Source organism: Gambusia affinis, linkage group LG06 (genome assembly GCF_019740435.1).
Source record: "Gambusia affinis linkage group LG06, SWU_Gaff_1.0, whole genome shotgun sequence".
NCBI classification, from domain to species: domain Eukaryota; kingdom Metazoa; phylum Chordata; class Actinopteri; order Cyprinodontiformes; family Poeciliidae; genus Gambusia; species Gambusia affinis.
The window spans coordinates 27,964,928-27,984,075 of record NC_057873.1 but is presented as its reverse complement, the minus strand read 5'-3'; the positions used below and the strand labels follow the sequence as shown (position 1 = coordinate 27,984,075).

Sequence of the window (19,148 nt, the reverse complement as noted above, 5' to 3'; positions counted from 1 at the left end):
ACAGAAAGTCATAGATTGCTAACAAGAAGTGCCTAGAAACTTTGACAAACTTTAAGAAATAACCACCAACAAATTTTTCTATGTGCGTTTGATGTTTTTGTCTTAGTCAACAAAAGTCGGAAAAACGCATTGATACATAACTATCACTCAGACGGTGTTTCAATAAATACTGAATGCATGCGTTTATCCCTCCGTGTAACATTCTGACTTCGGGAAATGTGACAGTTATAATCATTAAAGTGCGCTGTGTTTCTGAGGCCAACATATTGGCTTGGGTCACGCTGCTAGCTTGTCATGCCTCACATGCTGTACGCCATGGTACTGCAGATCCACTAAAAGGCTGTGCTTCCTGTTAGATTGGTGTGTACTGAACTGTTACATGGCGACCGCTGAGCTATTGGAATCACCAGAGCGCCACTGGAGAAACGATTATCCAGACATCAGCAGGAAGCAGGCGGCTCCCACTGGAAAAGTAATCACCTTTCTCTCTCTCTCTCTTGGAAGAAGAAAAAAAAATCACCAGATATTGTGAGATCTGACTACTTAATCCTAAAATAAGTGGCTCAAAGCATCCACAAAGACCACAGTGCGTCTGTCTCCAACCTGCATCGCCTGTCTTCGTTGGTTCTCCCTGCACATTGTAAATTCTCGTTGTATTGTTGTGTACTTCACAGGCAGGAGTACTGCTTTGTTCCAAGACTCCCAGCTTAAAAGCCACTTTGTTTGTTCCTTTGTATCTGATCCATTTCAGTGTCTGCATGCATCTGCGTTGGCCACATTGGATTTTCTAAGGCCCGCCTCAAGCCTCACACTCATCGTTGGCTGCGTTTCCATCACAAATGTGTGCAAAACTTTGTCAATATTCCGCTTGTGTCAGAAAAATGACAATCGCTGTTTTTCCATAAATTAAGAAACACAATTAAAATGACATGTGACTACTTTTGTTTACTCAATAAGTCGTTAGACGTGCCACAGCATCATCCTCCAACTACTTCCTTTCATCTTTGTCTTTTCCACGAAAAAAAGTATTTCCATTATAGTTTTGTGAATTACACTAATTTTGAAAAACTACATCATTCAAGCACAAAAACTTTCTATCAAAAATCAATGGGTTTGTTTGAAACTGAAATTGATTCCATTAAGGAAATGTATTTTTGTCATTTTAAATTGCTCAACCATATGGTCAATGGAGACCCAGTGTGGAATTACCTTTTTTACTGTAGTTGCGTTTCCATTACGAATGTGCGCAAAATGTTGCAGAATTCCCCTAATTAAAAAAACCAACATTTTTATTGTTTTCAATTGCGCTGTTTCCATTAAATAAGAATCACAATGACAAAAAAATTACGTGAATAAGTTTGTTCACGCGACTCATCAGAATTTCCGTGTTTCCATTAAGCAAATTTATAAAACATGCCAAGCCAGGATCCTCCAACTACTTCCTGTTCTGTTCTTCTTCATGGTTTGCATCAGTGGTAACATCCAGTTGTTGATCACCTGACTATGTTGCGGAAAATGTGTTTTCCTTGTATTTTTTTAAATAAAAAAAGAGGTTTCTTTTTATATATATATATATATATATATATATATATATATATATATATATATATATATATATATATATATATATATATATATATATATATATATATATATATATATATATATATGTGAATATAATTGGCCAATTTATTTTCAAAATGTCAAATTGCAGAATTACAAGGTCAATGGAAACGCAATTACTGTCATCCCAGAAAATCAAGCAGCAGACCACTTTAGCAGGTAGAGAAAGCGTTGATGTCGCAGTGAGGTAGGCGAAGTTATGAGAAAAATAACCGGAAAAAAAAACTCTTCATAGATATAAGAATCTCTGTACAAAGAAGTGCATTCTACCAATATGAATCAGTTGTGGCCTGCAGGGATTTCCATCATCTTTCTCGGAGCTCGATACGAGGCCGAAGAGGAAACCCGCGCCGGCTCCCTTCATCTCGCCTCAGATTGGGTGATTAGATCGGAGAGCCTGGCAGACGAGGCGCAACTCCTCTCAGCCACACCGCGAGCAAAAGCAATGTTCCACAAGACTACACATTCATTACTCAAAGATAAATCCCCATTAAACAAATGCCTTATGCATAATTAGGCCGCGAGAATAATTATAAACCTGATTAGTTTCTCCAAGGGCAGTCTCATGAAAATTGTGATTGACAACAGAGCAAAGTTGGCTGCGCATCAATCCGTCCGCAGAAACGCGGCGAGGCGGACGACGGGGGAATAGCAAGCAGCCAAACAGAGAGAGGCGACACAGAGACGGGATGGCTAAATATTCACTTCACATTGAAACAACAGATAAACGGAGCCTCCTCCTCATGAGAGTTGAGGAAGAGCTTTTAAATGAATTAATCTTTCACGGCAACAGAACACTGATTTACACTTTTTTTTTTTTTTTTTGGTATGCGAGCAAAAATTAGCTCACTTAAAGTATGAGGGCTAAATATGTAGGCCTATATATTTTTTTAGTCAAAAGCAAAAACTGTTTTACAGAACAAGTAGTTGATTTTTTGTTAAAAATGTAACTGTGAATTATTATTGATACGAAACTCAGGAGAGTGTCAGTCTTAATGAAATAAAGGGATAAGATACAAAATATCTTTTGGGGGGGCAATTTGCTATCCGTTTTCTTGATCTGGAACTTTTCTATTTTTTTTTCCCATTCAAAAATCAACAGCAAAAGTCCAATTTTATAAAGACACTTCCTGTATAGCCTGATTAAGCAAAGTAGGCTACAGCTGAAACTGGCTAAATAAGTCAGAATGCGGCCAGTTAAATTAAAATGGAAGCTAAAACATTTATAAGACAAATAGTTTTGTCAAGCCTAACATTTTCTATCATATAGGTGATTTTAATTTAATCTGGGCTCTCGGCTATTAAGAAACGATTACTTCCTGGAGGCGTGGCCTCTGTTGAAGTTTGAATTGAATTTTACCCAAACGCTAACATTTGGGCATGAAGTTTGAAAAGCACCAGTTTGACGCTGTGTAGCTTATCAGAAGCTGCCTGCAGTATAAACAGCCATCCTTCACTGAGAATAGAGAACTGCTCAGTCAAACAAGATGGCTGTCAATGTTAACTCAATATTTGGAAGAGAGGCCGACATGTTCACTTCCACTGCTGCCGTTGCCAAGCTACAACCCCATATAGGCAGAATACAATTCTAAACCAGAGCAGAAAATTGACGCCAATCTTTCACAACTTCTCTCTGATCGGCCTGTTTGAAATTCTATTGCAGAAATCCAGCTCAATGGGAGAAAGCTCAGATGAGAATCAATGAGAATCCATCGATGCTGCGTAGGAAGGCCAGGCTTGGTCTTGAAATAAAATGCCGATTGAACTTTTCAGCAGGAAACATTCCAGATTACTTAACAGATGCGAATAGTAAGTATGATGGAGGATCTGTGATGCTAAGAGCCTGGGGGGTTTGGTATTCAAAACTCTTTGGAATACCAAAAGAGGGTTTTTTTATTATTATTGGTATAAAAAAAATCAATGAAAAATATCAGGGGCAACCACAGAAAACATTACCTGGGTCATTATTGGGTCTTTTCAACCAGATAATAATCCAAAGCGAATGACTTCCCTCCAGAGTGACACGGATGGCAAAATGTCAGGCCAGTTCAACCCAAAGCTGTTGAAATGCAAATGGCAGCCACATGGTGGCGCTCCAGATGTGAGCAGCTCTTTAAATGAGGATCACGTAAACGTGGAGACATTTTACTGAGCCATTAAGCAGCAGATTGGAGCGTCTGATTAGAAACATCGAAACTGAGCGAAAATCACTTGATGTTTGCGCTGATTGAGAGGCAGAAGAATACCAAGTAACACAAAAACAGAATCAAATGTATTCTTTGAAGAAAAGAAAAAAATACAATGTGGCCCTTCAAATAAAAACCAAAATACTAATAAAAACATAAAAAGCTCAGAATGTGTGAATTAGTCTGGAATCAAACTAATCACAAATACAATAAGAAGCCACTTTGTAGGAGCCGTCTCAGCTTGTCACCTGAAAATAAAGATTTTCAGTGAATAAGACATTTAATCCGTGTTTGACTGTCCCGACCCGACAGCCCTGTCAAATGATCCAAGCGATGTTTGGAGTGTTTCTGACAGCTCACAACATTCTGTTTTAGGCTGCATCTGAAATCATCTCAGACTTTGATCTGTTTAATCTGTCCGACCCGGAGTGAAGGCGTGTCACCGATCACCGGGGGGGCCCCCAGTCTGGCCCTTCAAATTAATAATACAGAATAAAAAAAACAGCAAAAAAAAACAGTGACTGCTGTGGAGGGGGCTATTGGCGGTTCTCACCGGTCTGCCTCTGCTGTGGCCGCTGCTGATTGATGTGAACCTTTCATCTCCAGATCCATCGCTCTGGGAGACAATGAGCAGCTCCCTCCCTCCATGCTTTTGAACTCACCAGGTGGGGGCAGCACTGCTAACACGAACTGAACAGGTGACCCGGGGACGAAGAGACGGGAGCGGTGCATGCTGGGTTGAGACTGTACCCGCTCCGCCCACACATTTATGGCTCTATTATAGATTATAAAGGACCAGACAGCTTATGAAGAAAAAAAGGAAATGGACACAAATACTCCCAAAAAAGGAAAAAAAGTAATTTACACGTAGACTGGTCAACACCTGCTACTTTGGAATTAACCCATCTTCCGCTTATCCAGGGTTGGGTGACAATGGTTGCATTTCCATTACAAATATGCACATAACTTTATCAATATTTTGATGATGTTGAATTATTTATTTATTTATTTTTTGCAATTGTGTTTTCATTAAATAAGAAACACAATTAAAATCACACCCGAATTAGCTGCTTCAAGTCAATAACGACTTCCTGAAGGCAGAGCATCAGAAAGACCAGGAGCTTCTTAAAGAGACAGAGGCCCAATTTCAAGGTGTTGAATTGGCAAGTGAAATTTCCTGCAAGTTATATTTGATAAATAGGATTTTTATAGTAACTGAAGGTAACAATTACCTAACTGTACTATAAAATGATACTGTCCCTTGAAACTCCATGGTGTACATTAACATAAAAAAAAAACACAAAGGAAAACATTGATGATATGTCAACATTTATTGTGCAGTGACTTTTATATACATCCATTTTTTTTTACACCTAATTTACATGACCAGAAATAAATTAATCCATTTTCTTTTAATCATCAGACTGGACACAGCAATCGTCAGAGGAGAAAACCACAATAACTTCATGTGACACGTGAGTGACAAGGCAGTTACATGAGTGAACGTAGTGTCGACTTCTGTAGTGTTTTATCTCACGTCGTAATGAAGTTGGAAAGAGTTTTGGGAGCCATCACAGACACAGCGTTGCTTTCACAACCAGATATGACGAAAAGATGTGTCACAGGAATCGCCGCAGCGAACCTCTCTGAACGTGAATGTGTTCGTGTCTGTTAGATATGCTTAAAAGTTTGGCAACACTTTATTTGACGGGTTGTGAATAAGACTGTCATGACACCGTCATAAACTAGCTTTAATAACATAAAGCTACATAATTTTTAAAGTTTAATCAGTAAAACTTTTATAATAAATTTATGTCAAATCATGGTTTCTTTCAAGTTGTCATAGCAAAGACATTTTGAATGATGTCGACTTGGTATTAAAAATGTCATGATTTACCAAATGACACTTTATGACAACAGTCATATTCATGAAAACTTACTCATGACAGGTGTCATATCATGTTTATGACGGAGTCATGACAGTGTTATTCACAACCCGTTCAAATAAAGTGTTACCAGATGTTGTAACGGAATGACAATTCCTTTTGGCACCGTGTTTTCCGATTTACCTGACAAAACTTTGTACAGTTAGAGCTGATGAACACCAAGGGCCTAAAGTGCCACAATCTAACAAATATCTCAGTATGTATAGAAATGTCAGTTTACTACTAAAAAACACAACTAAATATGTTAAATCATTAACAATTAAATTAATTTTTTTTTAATGGAAAATTTCAGTATTTATTTAATATTTCCTGTGCTTCAGCCTGTCCTAAAAGAGTTTAAAAACCATACATATTCATTTTAGCACTAATTTACAAAAAAACAAAAATAAAATCAAATCCGTAAGCTTTCAGGAAGTCAACAGCCAGAACATCAAAAATGTTTTTCGCCAACAGTAAAATCAGTACAGTAGTTACTCTTCTTTGGTGTCTGAGCCAAATGAAAGGGCGCATCTGGTAGCAGCTCTCTGCGTGTTTTCACTTCCAATAGGAGCCTGAAGTGACTTCTGAGAGCCAAACATGTCAGAAAGGTGTGAAGGACTGTGCTAGTAATAACTGTAAGTGCCAGACTGTTGAATCTCCAAGCTACTGCACATCTCCTCACATTAGGGAAAGCTGCAGCTTCATGCTTCTGTCTTCCCATGTTCTATGGGAAGACATTCTGTTAAACATGTTTCTTGTTGTTTTGGACAGGATGTAGAGAAATGTTCAGGGACTGATAAAGGTATTCTTAATGAACTCACATTCTGGGAGGTTCTAGAGACTTTGTCAAATCCCTGCTTTCGTCTGGGGTGACCACTGTGTCGCCCACTGATGCTCACGTTTGGTCTTCCAGACGCTCTTTGGATTTTTTCCCAGTGTCCTAGAGCCTACTTGTATTTTTCACAATTTAGATTTTGTCAATCTCAGAAATAATAAAAAGTTATAAAGCTAAAAGTAGCCCAAAGTGATGTAAAAATGAAGATATATGCTCCTTAAACTCTCATTAAGGCTCATCAGATAGAAAGCACAGATTACATTGATTATTCTGCACAGCAGATGACATGCAGATCAATTTATGGGGCTCTGGGATTATAAAAAATAAAGTTTAAATCCTTTTAAATACCACCACTGTTATGTCCTATAAAGTACTAAAACAATTAAAAACACTAAGAGTAATTTTACTTATTTGACATTTATAGAAAACTGTGGAATTTTTGGCCCTTAATAATTAGTTGGGCAATTTTTTAACTGTCAAAATTTGTGGTTTAAACCCAAAAACACCAAAAATGCCGTTCGCTCTTCTTTCTTATCTGGGTGAAACAGTCTTAAAGCTGATTCATGTAACGCTCTGAAACGTCTTACACACGGCATCTTCAACATTAGACATGAGCTTTACTATTGTGCTACATACAGTACTGACCACTTACGACGGACACAAAGGTAAAATACAACTCGGCTAGTAGTGTGAGTCTTTATAAAAACTAAATCTAACAAGTTAATGTAGAAATCGTGTTTGGTGTTTACACATTAGTGTGTGAAAAAAACCAATAATAATAAAACAATAACCAGAGAGACCGGGGGCCACACACACACACACACACAAACAAACAGAAAATAAAACAAAAATTCTCTTTTACTCAAGAGGTTTAACTCCCTAAGCTAGCTTAAAGATAAACACTGAACACTAACTGGAGTGACATGCCTATGGTACACGAAAATCACATCAGCTCTAACTTCCTCATTTCCCCCCAAAACAGAAACACACACGCAAAAAAAAATAAAATATATATATATATATATTTATAGGTTACACTGATGGCTCTTGAGCACTACCCTGCTGCAGACAGCAGTCATCTAAGCTATCAAAACATGCAGCTCGTGGTGAGAGTATACAGTACGATTCAGTCGCTTTTTGTTGGTGGTAAACAGTTGTGAAGAAAACCCAGAGTTTGTAGCTTTATTACTATTATCATCAGGAGAGAATGATTTTCATCATGGCTCTGTTTGTTCCATTTAAGCCTCTCGCGCTCGATCGATGAAGACCCGCTCGTTACTAAAAATAAAACTTTTTAAAAAATCATCACGTCATACGGAGACATCTGGTTATTGCACGCTAGCGCTGAAATTGTGAATGTTCATGCAGAATGACAAGAGAACGCACTACGATCCAGTCAGTGAAGGAGATCACTGGAAGACTAAATTACATCGTCTGGGAGACGTACGACTACGCGAGGGGGGCGGGGGGGTTAATGACACCTTAAAACGGTACAGAAAGTTCTGCGGTTGACGACCGGCGGAGCGCTTCGGTGGGAATTCTTGTGTCGGCGGGTAAAAATATTACATCCGTGTCAAACATTCAACGATTCTGTTAAAAAAAACACAAAGAAGATGTTTGATGTGAGGGGTTTGTGTGGAGACCTACCTCACACACTACAGACTGCACACGAGAGACGGCGGTAAGGTGGATTAAGGGGGACATGTGGGGGGGTGAGGAGGGGCGCTGCTGTGATTGGACGTTGGCATTTGGCAGACAGTAGAGGGTCCTCTCGCCGGCTTACGGGGACTGAGAACCGGACCTGTAGCTCTTAAAGGTGCCCAGCAGACTCTGAACACCTTTCTTAACCCGGCGGGCCACGGAGTCAGCAGGAGGGGTGGGCAGGCAGGAGGCCAGGCTGGGGGGGCGGGCATCCAAACACTTCTGGTAGCGAAGCTGAAAAGCAATCAAACAGACAAACAAAAACAAAAAAACTCCAGAGGGTTAGTGGTGTTAAATAGGGATGTTTTCATACCTGATAGAATGGTAGACTCTGTTCGATTAGGGAGCAAAGTTTTAACATTTCAGCTGAATGTTGTTTGCTTTCACTCTGCAATGTGTCAAACAAACCAAGCACTATGAAAAGCCTGTTCCCCCAATCGCCTGGGGTGGCGCTGCACCAACAACTACTGAAGGAAACAACACAAAAACCTCTGAAGAAGACACTGAGCGCAACTTCCTTCTTCACCAAATCTAAACAGAAATGAGTTGTTGTCAGATTTTAGTGGTTGTTGGATTTCTCTTTTGTCTTTGGCTAAAGACCGTGAGCCTTTTCTAGCTAGCACTAGACTAGATTGTTTGTTTGTTTGTTTTGGCTCCGTTTATCCAGAATCCCTTGCACTTTAGTCTGCTTCCTGCTTTTAGAGCAGCTTACGGTCCGCTTGGCGTTCACATATGCGTTCATACTGCTCCAGAGTTCACTTGACCCAAACAGAAAACTAGATTTTCAGGTGCATCAGAGTTTGATTACTCAGTCACACCTTCCCAAGCGAACCAGACCACAACTATAGTTTGATTAAAGAGAGCTATAAAACTAATTTTAGCCATGAACATTCAATGCATCAACCTTGCTGCAATATGGAGGTGTGCACTCTGCTCAAATCTTACATAGTGAGTTCCAGCTATTCTTTTTATTCTTTCAAGGCCCAAAAATCCATCAGGAAGTAGAACTTGTCCTTTCCTACAGTCTCTCATTCTTGCGTGACCAGCTTTTTGACTGAAACCAGAACTAAACTCTGCATATGCAATTCAATCCGATCAGATTTTTATGAACAGTTCCGTCTGTCATATGTTTGTCATGGCATTCCTTCTTCTGAGACTCACCATGCAAGCAGCCTGAACGGCCTCACTCAGACTGGCAGCGTTGGGCTCACACCAGAACATGTGGCAGGTGAACTCCTGCGGGCCTTCGGCCATGATGAAAGCAAAGGTGCGGACGTCCTTCCCCACGCCCATGAACGACAGGAAGCGCACCCTGCACTCCGACAGGACCTCGTCATCCTGGAGGGGAGAGGCGTCAGCAGGATGAAATCATTCAGTCATACCACCAGGAATTAAATCGTTAATACAAGAAGTCTACCGTTCCACAATTAGGCCTGTCGAAATGAGACATTCTGCTGGATGATAAGTCGTATTGAGATAAATGATAATATTGTTTTCAAGTGATATATTGATGATGGGACAATAATGCTAATTTGTCCTCTGAAGACTAATGAACAGATATTTTAAATATCCAAAATAAAATATGACAACCAAAAACAATAAATAAAACTGAAATAAAAACCATTTACAACAAAAACCATAATAAAATGGATTATTATGTTTCTGTGAAGAAAACTGCCCTTCAGAACATATTAATGATCAGACAGGAAGTTGTGGAGCTCATTTTAATTGACCATGCGATTCATTGATTTATTGTGACAGGCTTAAATACTTAAAAAACAAAACAAAAAAACAACAAAACAAAACCTGTCAATTTGGAAACATATAGCAGACAAATAGAACAATCAATAAATAAAATCTGATTTTTAAAGCATCTTCCAGTTCCAGCATTAAGAGCATTTCTTACAAAATTAAAAGTTTAACTTGCATTCTTATGTCAACATCGATTTATTACTTGAAAATGATTTCAAGACAACAATGTTATTTATCTCAACAATTACTGGGACAATTTATCATCCAGTAAAACGTGTTACTGTGACAGGCCTGGTTGCCATGGTGATGTTTGTACCTGTTTTGAAAGTATAGTGAGGGTGGCTGGTGCCACGTTGACAGAAACAGGAGTCCAGTCGTTTTTATCCCTGCCAGCCATCGCAAACTCGAACGCTTCATTCAGTATCTCCATTCCTGTCAGGATCGCACAAAGAAATATTAAGTCAAATTCAATAAAAATTGTATTAATAATGCGGATTAAATCTCTGACTTTGCTCACCGACTGGTCTGGCCACTGGTATACAACCCAGGTAATAAACATGGAAGCGCTGGAAGAGCTCGTTTTTTGGAGCAGGAAACTCTGTTGAGGCAGAAAATATTTTTATTACTCGATTGTCTGGGTTAATACAACAGAAAATGTTCAGATGTTGAAATGTTTCCATTTTACCTTCAACAGGGATGCCAAACGGTTTACTTGGATCAGAGTTGAGTCTGCTCACGCCTGGCTTGTTTGCCTTTCTCTCCATCATGATCTGAGGAGAAATAGTAATACTGTATATTATTTTCAGGGGGAAAATAACCTGAATTCGTTAAAATGAAATCGGAGGAAAAGCCGACCTTTGCGCACATCTCGTGTAGGCTGGTGGCGATGTTCTTGGCGGGCGAGTCGCAGCGGAAAACGTGACACTTCAGCACCTGGGTGAGGTTGTCCCGAGCAACATAAGCAAAATCCCTGCAACAACAATCCCCATTTTTCGTTTTACTTTTATTAACGTAAAACATGCAGAATATCACATAATACATTTTCCAAATTCCAAATAATTGTTAAAATATACCTTTCCCTGTTAAGGATGGATAGAGCAGCATGAAAGAAAACAAAACGAAACAAGGCAGCTGTTAGATTCCAGATGGCAGAAAGGATTAGTGGGATATTTCAGCTGCAGTTATAGAAAACATCCAGCAGAGGGCAGCAGAAACAACATATACAGAGTTTCTTGTTTTTAATGAATAGTCAGGAAGATCACCTGCACTTCAACTGAGTATATTAAATTTTACATTACTTAATAGAAATATCCAATATTAATATTTTATATTGGCCAATTGTTGGTGTTTTTTTTAATAGATGCTAGTTTTGTATTTTTAATGAAATTTAAAAAAAAAACTGTTCATAGGTGTACTGCATATTTTAATATTATATAATTTATAATTAATACATTTCCACTATTTAGCTTAGCTAAAATGAAATAGGTATTATATCGATGAGATAACTATTAAATATAGGTTTTGTTATACGGTCTATACATGCACTCTAAAAATTTTAATATTTTTAAAGTACAACAATCAACATTTCCCCCAGTGGATAATCAGCCCAGCGGGCCACCAGGCTTCAGTTGCACCCCCACCTGGCTACGAATTGTTCAATTTATTTTGGATTTTTTGTTTCGTTTTGTTTAAGACCTTATAGTTGTTGTTACTAATTTCTTCCAATAACACAAAATGATTCCCTGGAGACATTTTAAAATTTTACGTCAACTTTGAAAATTTTTTTAACTCAAAATCACATTGGGCTGGCCGGCTTCGCCCCCTACCACTGGCGTTAGCAGGTTTTCTGGGGGAAACTCTGAATCCATTAAATATGGCATCAGAAACTAAAATATGACATGTCAGGGCGGTAAACTACATTCCGCCTTATTGCTAGGTCTGACCTTCCGTTGTCTCTGCCGACGCCCCACACACGGATGCTTCCGATTGGCTGAGAGTGAAGCAGAGTCTGGCCCAGAGGGTCGATCAGGTTCATGGTGTCGTTCTCCAGGACCATCAGCATGTCTTTACCCTGCAGGGGGCGCACATGCTCAGCATGAGGAACAACACGCAACATTTGAATTTTTTTCATTACAGAACGTAAAGTAATTCAACTTGTAACGTTGATGATTACAGTCTATAGATAACACAAATTAAGTCCTAGAAAATCAGCAACTTGTATATATATTTAAAAAAAGCACTCTGAAAGTTGAGTGGAAGGAAAACGTTCGGAAGCAATAGGAATGACTTCAGACTTAATAGGATTGTTAAGCAAAGTCCATTCAAGAATTTGTGGGAGCTTCACAACAACAGGCTGGACTCAGTGCATGAATCCTCAACACTTTCAAGGATTGGAAGTTCTCGTGCGGTGCGTGTTGCTGTGGCAACAAAGGAGTCAGGTGACGACTCTCACCTCCCCCCAGATCCCAGCGGTGTCGTGGAGGTTGTGTTTGTGATAGGAGAGCTGCCGGATGCAGTTGTTGACGGCCACGCTGCTCTTTCCGGGTGCCAGGTCCTCCTCAGACATCTCCACCCAGCCCAGAGAGCGCACGGCGAAACACTGACAGAAACAACATGATGAACTCATACGCTCGGGTGGCTGAGGATTCTTCAATTCAGTTTCTGATTATAGACTGTGGAACAGCTCACCTCTACATGTTTATGAGGCTTTAAATGTCAGCTAAGAACTCGTCTCTTTTCTCCCGTCTATGACTGATTCTGTATCAGAGGCTAAACAGTCATTTAAAATCCTAACTGTGTTTTATTTACTTTTGTTACTGTTATATTTTAACAATGGATCAACTGATGTTTTAAAATGTACAATAAAAGCCCCCCAAAACCTGACATTTTTTCTCTTGCTCATAATCACGGTTTTGCTTTTTTGCTTTCTCACCTTGGTCTCTAGATCTGTGCACTGCGGAGCGATCTTTTCCTCCTCCTCTGACTGGGAGCAGTTGTAGCTGCAAAAACAAAAGAATCAAGAATAATTTTAAAAGAAGGTTAAGAATGGCAGCATTTAGACAGTAAATCTAAAATCCTGCTGCTTACTTTAGGTTGATAGATGCATAGCGTAGAGTTGCTCCTTCAAACTCTTTCAGACTCTGGTCAGATGCAGCTTCTCCCTCCTCCTGAGGACAAACATGACAGTTTATGTTAATAAGTTTTGCCGAAGAGCATAAATGACGAGGACAAGTCGACAGAACGCTACAGCTCACAGAGGAGGATTAGGGCCCCGGAAAAAAAGAAGAGTTACTGTTTCTCCGAATTCTGACTTTAATCTTCTGAGATCAAGTCAGCATTCTGTGACGACACACACTACCGACAGGAGAAAAGGAAAGGAGGAGGACATTTCTGACAAAAATGCAGAAATTTGGCTAGAATTCTCTAGCAAAGTTCTAAAAAAATGTTTTTTTTTTTTATTTTATTTCCGAGTTTCAAACGTCACATTTAAGCTAGAAAGAAATGGGTGTTTTTTTTGTGGGAAAAAAACATTTTCAACTTTTGAATCTTCCAAGATTTTTTTCTAGAACATTTCTGAGATCAATCTCAAAATTTGAGTTATTATCTAGCAAATGTTTAACTTTTCAAAGTGAGAAATTTCCTAAATTTTTCTAGAAAATTTCTGAGATATTTTGGAGGAAATTTACTGTTTTTTTTTTTTTTCTTTCAACAATGTGTTAAAGCCAGAATTGTTTTTTTTCCCCCAGTGAGCCTAATCCTCTTCCGTATAGTTTCGTAGAAAGACCAGAACAGGCAGATAGTGACTCAGTTAAACGGCATCGTTTCCAACAGACAGCCTTTCACTAGCTCCAGTATCTGCATGGACAATGCCAGATCACTGTTGAATTAAACACTGTGTATAGGCAGTGAGGTGGAACATGAAATAACATCAAGTATCTATCGATCCCTCCAGGAAGTTCAAATCACAAATTCACTCATCATTTGTAAATTTTGTGCAAACTTGGAACTTTCACAAACCATCACAACTTTTTTCCCAAATCTGACCAATCGCATGAACGTTTTCCAGATTTTCTTCTTTTCCGACCAATCGCTGCAATTCGGCCGAATTTTGACCAATCCTGAGCCTCCTCCTAGCTTAAGTTCTTGTTTCATGACGTCTCTTGAAAACCAGCTAGCTTTAGCCAAAAGGTAAGCAAACTGTGTGAGTGGGGTGAAGTTGCTGCATTCAGATGATGTTAGCTAAATAGTGAATCCACTCCAGTTTATCATGTTAAACTTGTTGACAAGAATACTAATGTTATAGTTACATACTGTACATCCCTTACTACATCAGGAATAAGCTCAATCCTCTTTTATTTCTGGACAGAAATTGTTACTTTTCACATATTTAAAAGAAATCTTTATTCCTCCAATAGAACAAGCAAAAAATCAGGGAGGAAACCAGGTTTTGACCAAAATAAAGTAAAAAAAAATTAGAATAAAATAAAAAACATTGCAACTTTGATTACAACTCTTTGAAAAAAAAGGTGCCACAAAGCGAGTCATTTTAGTCATCGGCAATCCCAAAAAACGGACTGAACTCCACATCTACTTCCACAGCAATGAAAACGTGAACAAAATGTAAACACATAAGATGCTGTTTCTCCAGGAAATAAAGCAGTTGAGAGGAGTGAGTGTGACTTTATCTAACCTTCCACAGTTCCCCTTCATCGCCACCATCATCTGTGCTGGAAAGCTGAGCCCAGGTTTCCTAGAGAACAGAGTTTTTTTCTATGAAACGTCTGATTCTGTTTCTGAGCCACCCGTCACTATGCCAGGCGATCGGCCGCCCTCACCTCCGGCTCCTCGCAGGGCGTGGTCTCCAGAGACATGGTGGAGGACATCATGGAGTCGCCGACCTTCCCCAGAGGTGACGGAGGCTCCCACTGGGTGGTGCCTGTGGGAATATGCCAGTAATACGTGCCAGATGTGTCGCGCACTCTCATCCACCCGGAAGGCAGGTCTGTGTCCGTCTCAAACGCGCTGGAGTCCCAGAAAGATTCTACGGTTTCAAAAAAATATACAAATAGAAATATGAACAAAACAAAAAAAAGAGGGGGAGTGAAGAAGGCTCAGAACAAGAAAAATAAGAAAAAACCTTTGGATGACCCAGTAAGGAAGAAGATTCCAATGAGCAGTTTGTGATGTAGATCTCAGTTTATAAAGATTTCTTCACATTAAGTGTTAAATGCAAATATTTTTGACACCAAATAAACTGAGGGGTCATGACATCATTTCCTGGCCAGTACTGAGCCATGGTTCTGCTTGGGTGGCGTTGACTTAGAATAACATCACATAGGAAGGAAGCCTGTCCTGTCAGTGCTGGTGTGTTCAACAGAGTCAGGCTACGTTCACAAAGCAGGACAATGCAACCAAATCGGAGGGTTTTCTTCTTTTGCTCATATGCAAAATGTATCAGAGTTATTTACCGCAGTCTGAATGGCTCAGTTCCGATCTGTTCACCTCAAGAAAAATAAAAAAATTAAAATCTGAATTGTGCCACTTATATATATATATTTCACTAAATCGGAGACAAATTCAACGGTTTTCTGTGTTTTATCAGTCTTTCACCTCATTAATGTGACGTGTCAGAATTCTGTATTGAAAACATCCAGACGCAGGACATCTGTCTGTAAATAATTATTCTGAACTTCTTAAAGGAGCCAGTGTCAGAAAACCACGACAGTCCCACCACTTATCAAAGCACCGACTGCACATTCATCTTCTCTACAGAAGTTGCAGTAAATGAACCACAGCAGCTATCAGCTGTCTTGTTCTGATTTTGTGACCATACTGTTGGCTCTTGTTTGAAACCGATCCACTATTACCTCTGTGAACGATGCGCTGATGTGTGACGACTACGTTCTGCTTCTGTGCATGTGGCTCACTTTGGAAACCCAAACCGTTCATAGAAAAGTCTGATTACAGTTGAGTTTAATTAGTAGCATAAGAATAAAACCCCAAACAAAAACAAATCAGATTTCAGCAAAAGAAAAAAAAAAGACCTGCTGTGTGAACAAAGCATCATCAATGCTTTAGGATTACCTCTGTTCCCATTCGGAGAATTGTCAGAGTTGTCCTGAGACAGCGAAGGCCAGCTGGGGTCTTCGTCACTCGGGGTGCCGTTCATGTTGGAGAAGAGGAGGCAGGCGTTCCTCCCCACGCCGCCACCTTCCCTGTGAGACTCAACGTTACTCCGCTCTGTGAGTTTCTCTCCTCCGCCGCCATCCGAAGCCTCCTCCTGCCCCTCGCAGTCGTTGTCTTTCTCCTTGCCGTCCTCCTCCCGCTCCTTCTCCTTCTCCTCTTCGGACCCCAGCACGTGGATGACCAGCGGCTCGTTGAGGATGTTCTTGGACTCCTCCTGGCTGAGGCCGGGCGTCATGGCCGCTTTGGGGGACTTGGTCTGCTCCTCGTTTCCCTGCTGCTCTTCCTGAGTGGAGTTCTGCAGAGGGAAGTCGTCCTTGTTGCCATTCTGGTTGATGTTGCAGTTGTGGTCCTGGTCCTGCTGGTTCTCAGTGACTTTGCGCAGCTGGTTCTGGCCCTCTTTGACCCGCTTGGCGTTGTTGCAGTGGCTGCCTTCGTTCAGCTTGTTCTTCAGCTCTTCGTCCTGTTTTTGTTTGTTTACGACGTACGAGCCGTCGTCGTCGTGACCGCCCATGGTGGCTTCCCTTCCAAATGGTCTGCGGGGAAACGACGCAAAGATTTCAGTTACTGACAGACATCAGGGTTTGCTCTGCAGGGAATTGATGGTGGCGCACCGCAACGGCAAAATAAAAGTATCCATGCCATAGGTTGTTTTTATATATATATATATATATATATATATATATATATATATATATATATATATATATATATATATGGTAAAACAATGTAAAGCATATGAGATATATAAACAGCTGTTGAAAAAAATGAAGATCAAACATTAATATTGATGTTTCTAAATGAATATAAATTTGTTTTCTTTGCATTATTTGAGCTCTGAAAGCACTGCATCTGTTTTTTTTTATAATTTTGACCTTTTCTCATTTTTTGCAAATAAATATGGAAATTTTGGAGACATGTCAGTAGTTCATAGAATAAAAGGACAATGTTTCCTTATTCAGAGGCTGTAAAGCTGCTGGTAAGAGATGCAACGACGACTACAGACACACAGAAGGTTTGTGCTCCATGATCTGTGTACCATCACAGTTTCTCACACAGCTAATCCGACCCACATCAGGGAGAAAGGACAGAGTAAAAACAAAACAGATGCAAGCCGAGTCCATTTGGTTTAGGTCATCTGATTGGTACCCGACAATGGAAAAAATAAGTAAACTGAGGGCCAAACATCAAGAGACATCAAAAGGACAGCCTGTTTTCTATCAAATATATTTTTGCACATTGTTCCATTTTAAGACAGCTGTGCTACTAATTGACAACAAGAAAGTTAGTTGTTGAAAATATTTTATGCAGTTCTATCTTTAGATGTAATTTTTCAAAAAGCTAAGTAACTCTGTATTATTGTCCTTCAAATGTTTATCAATATTTCAAATATAAATATATTTTAAGGCGTTTTTTTAGCTCTAGTTGTCTTTATTAGAAAGTGCTAAGACAGGAAAGTAGGTAAAGAGAGAGAGGCCGGGAATCGAACCTGCGATAGCTGTCGAGGACTAAGGCCTCCTTATGTTGCTTGGGCTTAACCACTGCGCCACAAGAACTAAACTAAACAATATGTTTAGTTCTTGTCCTTTTCCGTTTTGATCTCTTATGCTATGCTTAAAATATTGCCTGGTTATTCCCCCACCTCTTCTTATTGCTTATCTCGTGCCTGGAATGTAATTCTGACAAATAGAAGAAAACCCCCACTTCTCACTTCATTTACAAAACAATTTTAATATTTGTGTCCTGGAAAGCCACAAATGTCAGAATTTAAACAGGTGTCGTTAATATTACTGTTTACTTTTGTTCACTTTCAAGAAATATGAAGTTTAAAGTTTGCTATATTCAATTTATGTGTCCAAAATTTCCATAGTCTTTTTTAAAACTGCATGATTGTTCTTCTAACATTTGTAAAATCTCCTGAATAACTTTTGAATAAATGACAAGGACTTTACAAATATAAACTAATTCATTTGAACATTACTAACCCCTTATTAAAGTGTACTCGGAAAACAGGCCTTACGGTCTTTGTGCAGGACCGGTGAAGGATTTTCTATCCTTTATGTAGTTAACCGTGCGAGTTAACTACATATTTCCATTGGTCGTGATGGCTATAAAAAGGATTTTCTATCCTTTATATAACCGTGTTGTGATTATTATGGTAAGTACGGACCCTGTCACAGACACTGTTAAAACAGTAAAACTGGGAGCGTCTCAATTTTTGCTTTGAAGTCTGAGTCTTGTTGATATATTAGGGATTGGTGTTGACCGTGATTCCTTTCACTGCTGGCGTAGGGCTAGTTAAATCACAAACGTACTTCAGCAGTTTCACCTTCCATTTGCCAAGACGACCCCTTATGGAAGATAATACGACCGAAATGGTCAGTGACAATCCACGAACATCACTTTACATTCAATCTTTATGCCCTGAATGCTATATTTAGAATATACTCATGCTATTCCGATGCAAGCAACTCAGCTGGAAGTAACGGGCATCATCCGCCATCATCGCCGTTTTCTTTGCTAGGCTAATGCTAGCTTCCCATTTAGCTAGCTGGCTAACGTTTGCAGAAATACGCTATTAAATGGCGGCGGCTGGACCCATTTGTCAAACCCGGTTTTAAGAACGTCAACTTACCGACTCCGCCGAACCCTCCTGCTATCGTAATGTGGCAAACCGTGCGAGTTAACTACATATTTCCATCGGTCGTGATGGCTGTCTGGGTGTTTTCAGCCTGTGGGCACTGCTAGTGATGGAGGACGAACCTGCGTCACGGATAATCGTCACGGCCCGAGCCCACTGCCGCCCCTCGGTTCCCAGAGAGAAGGAGGAGACGATAGGGAAGAGGCGACGCTGCTGTTCGCTGCTTTTGGACATGACATCCGCTGAATCTGTTCTCAGTGCGATAAAGCTGCCATGCATAGTTTTCCGGGAAAACATGAACA

General features: G+C 39.8%; 1 protein-coding gene across 1 annotated transcript; it reads right to left on the bottom strand.

Moving 5' to 3' along the window:
- Positions 1–5,121: 5,121 nt before the first annotated feature.
- apbb1 (amyloid beta (A4) precursor protein-binding, family B, member 1 (Fe65)) lies at positions 5,122–19,095 on the bottom strand. Its single transcript, XM_044119020.1, is given in 16 exon segments — positions 5,122–8,504; positions 9,432–9,608; positions 10,339–10,454; positions 10,540–10,620; positions 10,708–10,792; positions 10,878–10,992; positions 11,096–11,101; positions 11,966–12,093; positions 12,475–12,621; positions 12,955–13,021; positions 13,110–13,189; positions 14,713–14,772; positions 14,858–15,063; positions 16,107–16,741; positions 18,841–18,921; positions 18,923–19,095. Coding segments are annotated over 16 exon segments (2,298 nt in total). The 5' UTR covers positions 19,081–19,095; the 3' UTR covers positions 5,122–8,348.
- Between the last annotated feature and the right edge of the window lie 53 nt (positions 19,096–19,148).